General features: G+C 55.8%; 1 protein-coding gene across 11 annotated transcripts in view; it reads right to left on the reverse strand.

Annotated features, from left to right (window-relative positions):
- Window positions 1-5,181, reverse strand: part of MBD1 (methyl-CpG binding domain protein 1) — a 14,692-nt gene continuing 9,511 nt past the window's right edge. For 5 of the 11 annotated variants that reach the window (XM_045296101.1, XM_045296098.1, XM_045296097.1 and 2 more), the window contains 3 exons: window positions 4,828-4,959; window positions 4,681-4,742; window positions 974-1,846 (listed from right to left, as the gene is read on the reverse strand). In XM_045296101.1, the coding sequence (XP_045152036.1) occupies window positions 1,711-1,846; window positions 4,681-4,742; window positions 4,828-4,959 (330 nt within the window). In that variant the 3' untranslated portion in view covers window positions 974-1,710. Of the gene's footprint in view, window positions 300-973; window positions 1,847-2,097; window positions 3,231-4,680; window positions 4,743-4,827; window positions 4,960-5,181 lie in introns of those variants that run through there. The other 6 variants (XR_006680646.1, XR_006680647.1, XM_045296096.1 and 3 more) reach the window with 6 other exon arrangements.

Below are 5,181 nucleotides of genomic sequence, written 5' to 3' on the forward strand. Positions count from 1 at the left end.
TGAAATAAAGAACCGGTGTGAAGACCCACTTAAGGCTGCCATTTACTGTGAAGGGGCTTTCCTTGGTAATCGGTACTCCGTCCACTTCGGATTTTTTATGTGGTTCCTTTCTGGATTTTTAAATTCCATTTCCTGCATGGCTGGTTCAGCTTTTGAGCCATAAAATAATGTCTTCTCTTCTAATAATCTCTCTCAATAATTCTCATTTTGTCTTTTATTTTCCCCCCTCCTATGCTTCTTCTTTCAATTGCAGTTCGGTAAAATACTCCTTCTCATTTACTGCTAAGAATTTACGTAGCCTGAAACAAACAAGAGAGAAAGCCGTTAGACTGTCGCCCCGGTCCCCATGCAGTCCTGAGGGAGAGCAGCTCCAGGATCTTGGAGTCCCTGGGGCGCCCGGTCTGGGGCGGAGGAGCCACCCCCCACGGGGCAGAGCCCAGCCCAGGCTGAGCCTTCCACCACAACAGTGCTTGACTAGGGAGCCGGGCGCACTTGGGGTCGAGTTCTCGCAGCCCGGAAGGTGGTGTCGGAGATTTTGGAGGCAGCACCCGGACGTCTGAGTCGCCCTGGGCGTGGCTGGCAGCTGAACTGCGGTTCAACCTGCTTATTGCTCTTCCAAGTGGCCGCCTGTCCTTCCGCGGCCTAGGACAAACGTCACAGGCAGGCCCTCAAGCGGCGCCTCACCCCCAGGCAGGCCAGGCCTGGGGCCGGAATCCCAGCAGGCCCCGCGCGCGCCCCCTAGCGGGCGCATCCGGAAAGCCCAAGAGCCCAGAGAGGAGGCGCCCTCGCAGCCTCGGCCAATCCGGGAGGCCGGAGAAGCGACTGCCCCAAGGTCCTTCCGCAAGTCAGGGAGGCTCAGGAGAGAACCGGGCCTGGGCCTCTCCGCCGGACCCCCGATTCTCAGAGGCGGTCACCACCAAGACCCGCTCAAAGAAAACACTAAGTATATAAATCAGAACGGGGACAACAAAAAGCGGTTTTAAATGATTTAAAAATAGAACAGCTAGAGACAGAAATGGTTTAAACGATTCCCAATCCCTGTTGTTCCCCAGCAAGGTTCACACCATCCTTCTGAATTTCCTGAATTCAAAATTTCCACCCTTCAATTCCATGAGAAAGTTGAAAATCCATTCGTTCGCGTTACATCCTGATGCCTTCAATGGAAGGGCCTGGGTAATCTCGCTCTCGTCTCCCAGAATTAAGTGCAGTCTCTACGTCGACTCGAACCAGGTTCACAATACTCCATGAACGGCCAAACAGGGGCAGAGACCAACCAGCACGTGTTTCGGGGTGGGCAGGCTTGGCAGAATATCGGTTCTCGCTGGCACCACCATGAAGTCTGTGGTCTTCAGGTTCGAATTTGCAGCAACGGAGTTTTATCCAGTGGTCCTCAGGTGAGCAGTGTGACCCTGGGGTGCGGATGCATGGCAGGGTGGGTGGCTTGGGCACAAGTCACCAGAATTCCTTTCCCTACATGCTTCCAGCCAGGACTGGCCACAAGACAGTGGCGGGTGGGTGGGAGCGCGGCAGCGGCGGCGTACTGTTTTTAGCCTCAGAGGGCTGCAGGCACCAGGCGTGGCTGCCGTTCACACAGGTGGTCATGCATCCGCTGGCTCACCTTGGTGCAGTGGAGCAGCAGCCAGGCCTGCAGCTGCTCCATCGGTCCTGGGTCTTGCTTCCGCCGCTCCACTTCCAGGGCCAGCTGCACCGCTAGGTCTGTGATGAGGGGCACCAGCTGTTTCTGCACGACAGTCGGATCATCGAAGCTGGGGGTGGTGGGAGGCCGCCACGGGCTCCAGGCCATCCTCGGGGGCTCCAGCTCCAGCCCGGGGCCTCCATCTCCTGCCTGGGAACTCCAGTATGTTCTTGCTTGCCCACACCTTATATCCATCTTCCCTTCCCAACTCCCTGCCCCGCAGGCTTCAAGCTGCAACACTAGACTCGGAGACCACAGCTTTTCTACCAGTTCCCATAACTGCCTATGGTCCATTGGGCTGCCTGTGGTCAACCTTCTATGAAGTCCCTTAGAATACATGGGTTCTGCTTTTTTGGTTGCACTGTGAATGACACATGGTGACCAGACTTGTAACTCCTAGGTCAGGACCAGCCAAGAAATTTTAATTTAGAACAGACATGTCAAGGTTAACTGAATGCCAGTGGTGGGGTCAGGTCCTTGGGTGAGCAAAGCAGTATCAGATTAAGCAATCTGGGCTGCACTAGGTTAGTTGGGCAGGGGCAGAGGAGGGTGGCAGAGAACTGGCCGTGTGAATGCAGATCGGGTAATGGCTGGTCCCCACTGCATGACTCAGGGCACAGCAGGGAGTTGCCCGGGCGCAGAATCATAGACAGCACTCCTCTGGGCACCAGCACCATAAAGCTGGCTAAGTAACAAGTGCAGGCCTTGGCTTTTTAGGAATGAAGAAATTAAGTGAGACAAGGCAGTGCCAAGACAGGCCGTAGGGCAAGGACTCAAAGCAGAAAAGCAAGCCTTCTAGTAAACATGTAAGCGGCAAACAGAAACCAAACACAAAGGTCTTAGGGGGACAGTGGGCAAGTGATTGAGACACAGGGTCCACAGGATGCAAGTCTTGGCTCTGAAGACTTCTGGGAGTCAGGAGGGGAGTGAGGGGACAAGCAAACCAGGCAGCAGCCAGTAAGGATGGTTGCCCTTCAGGGTCTGATGACTGCGTGTACCACCACCAGATGAGGAAGGCGCCCACCTCTGGTCACACAGCTGCTCCGACAAGGTGACCAGTCTTGCCATCTCCCAAACCATGGCAGGGGCAGAAGTGCAGGGGCTCATTAGACAGGTTCAGCTAATCCAGTGTTTGACAGTGCCTGGGGCAGGGGGAGGGGACACGCTGGGATGATCCAGGGGCCTACAGAAGCAGCCAGCTACACCTCATCCTAGACGACGGACTGCAGAATGAAAGTTAGTCCTTGCTGGGAGTGCCGAGTTTTCGCTTTCCCTGAAAGGGGTCGGGGGTGGGGGTGGGGGTGGTCGGGTTTGGACCAAATCTGTTTGGGCCTCCCTGTGACTTTCCCAGTGCTTTCAAGGTCACTGAGGACTTCCGTTGCTGTCCTACTGTGAGACCAACACCGTACTGGGGATGGGATCATAATGGAGCAGAGTTGCTGACAGCCAGGTATCAACACCTTGGGTGTGAGTTGAGGCTCTACCATGATTAGCTGTTAAGACACTGAACATGTGATTCTCTGTCAGTTCTCATCTGTAAAAATGGGCAAAATCAAAGACCTCCTATAAGACTCTTTTGCAGATGAACCAAAGTGGAACCAGAGGTGGAACTGACCCAAAGGAGGAGCCCACCAAAGTCAATCTTTCCTGGCTGACATTTTCAGCTGCTAGCTCCCCAAGGAAACAATTGTGTGACATGACCTTGTTGGCTCCAGAAGCCTTATCAAATCCTCCATTTGGCTGCCGGGTCTGGGCAGTTTTGTGGTGGATTGGACTCTGTCACCTTCCCCAAACCCTAGGTACGTACCTTCTGAGCAGACTCGGCCCTAGAGCAAGCGAACACCTTCTGTCCCCACCCCCCACCACTTCCTTCCTCCACAAGGCCGAGCCCTGCCCCTCTGGTTTACTGGCAGGCTCCCCCATTCCCACTGACTCCACCATAAACTTTGGCAGCCACCCTCTGGCCTAGCACCTCACCAGATCTGTTTCCTGGCTCATAAAGGCAGTCGGCAAAGGTACCTCTCAGCCCTAGTCCGCAGAGGCCTCTAGTCTACTGTTTTCTAGCTTCAGGCTTTTAAACTGCTGGGCCTGGAGGGGGGTGGGTCTGCAAACTGAATGAGGATTACTATATGCAAAATGGAGCCACACAAATCCCGTCCTTCTGCTAGGGCTCCTTGCTCGCTCCACCTTCTGTTCTGCAACCAATGTAGGATATACCACCATCACCTCCACTGGTATGTGACCTATCATGCGCGGGCCGTGTGTCTGTCCCACACTAGATGATAAGCTCCCTGTGAGTGGGAATCCTTTGTCCTCTACAGGTTGCAACTAACAATGCTGACCGCCGTCATTGCTGGGTCCACGGGATGGCGGGGAGGGGAGGGCTGTACAAACTAGTTTATGGACTCAAAGGAACCCATCTGCACAAGCCGACAGTCCATGCTGATCTGAGTGTAAGGTGTAGGGCAGGGCCTGTGAGCACCCCCAACAGGCCCAGCTGGCAGGTCCCAGGCTGCAAACTGTCCAGCTTGGGACCAAGTGCTTCTGCCCATCCCACCTCTTGGCCCTGCACTTTTCCTGTGACAGCCCCCCACCACCACCACGAAGGGGCATCTCACCCAATCATCTTTCGGAGAACTCAAAAGCCTTCCACACCTAAGACACTGAACTGACTCCCGGTAAGAGTGAGAAGCCCGAGCCCTGGGTATGTTCTTAAGGCTGGGGCTCGAACTTTCCTTACCTTCCTTTTTCTTTCAGATCTCATCTCAGGGCACCAAGTCCTCCCCAACCCTCCCAGGAGAGCACTGAACTAGGTTCTCTTGGGGTGGGCCCCAGGAGAAGGTTCTAGGGTTCTGGAGAGCCCCCTCAATGTTCATGACCAGCCTGAGGGGCCCCTACCGCCCACTGTGCCCTGCTATATCTGAGCCAGGGCCCATGTCTGGCTGGCCCCCACCCCATCCCACCCCTCACTGTGCGGAGCACACCTTGGCAACCAGACCGCTGTATCCCGGAAGCGGCTTCCACCCAGGCTGAAAATCTCCGTGATCTGGGGAAGAATTAGCAGCATGGGTCAGTGAGGCTGGAGTGGGGTTCGGGCAGGACTAGGGCAGGGCGGGGCCCCCAGCACTGACCACGGGCGTTCCAGCCCCTCCTGCCTCCTCCTCTACGGCCGAGTCAGAAGCAGAGTCATTCCTGCTCACTGCCCTGTCCTCTTCGGGGTCACGTGGCTCCTGCTTCACCCGCGGCAGGATTGGGTCTCCTGTCTGGGAAAGTGGGAAATGGACACACTCAGATGGGCAGGGCTGGCTCACAGTTGCCGTCAGCCAACCGTCCACAAGCCCACTGATCCCGCCGCCATCACCGTGCAGCACAGACAGGCCAGCTCTCTGCCTATACACCGCCCTCATTACCATTCCTCAAAGATCTCCATTGCTCTCAGCGGGCAGCAAAGCGGGTAAGGCTAGTTGCCTGGGAAGGGGGGGGGG

Source organism: Echinops telfairi, unplaced genomic scaffold, assembly GCF_000313985.2.
Source record: "Echinops telfairi isolate 266 unplaced genomic scaffold, ASM31398v2 ScPeMD7_7400;HRSCAF=8409, whole genome shotgun sequence".
Lineage (NCBI taxonomy): Eukaryota > Metazoa > Chordata > Mammalia > Afrosoricida > Tenrecidae > Echinops > Echinops telfairi.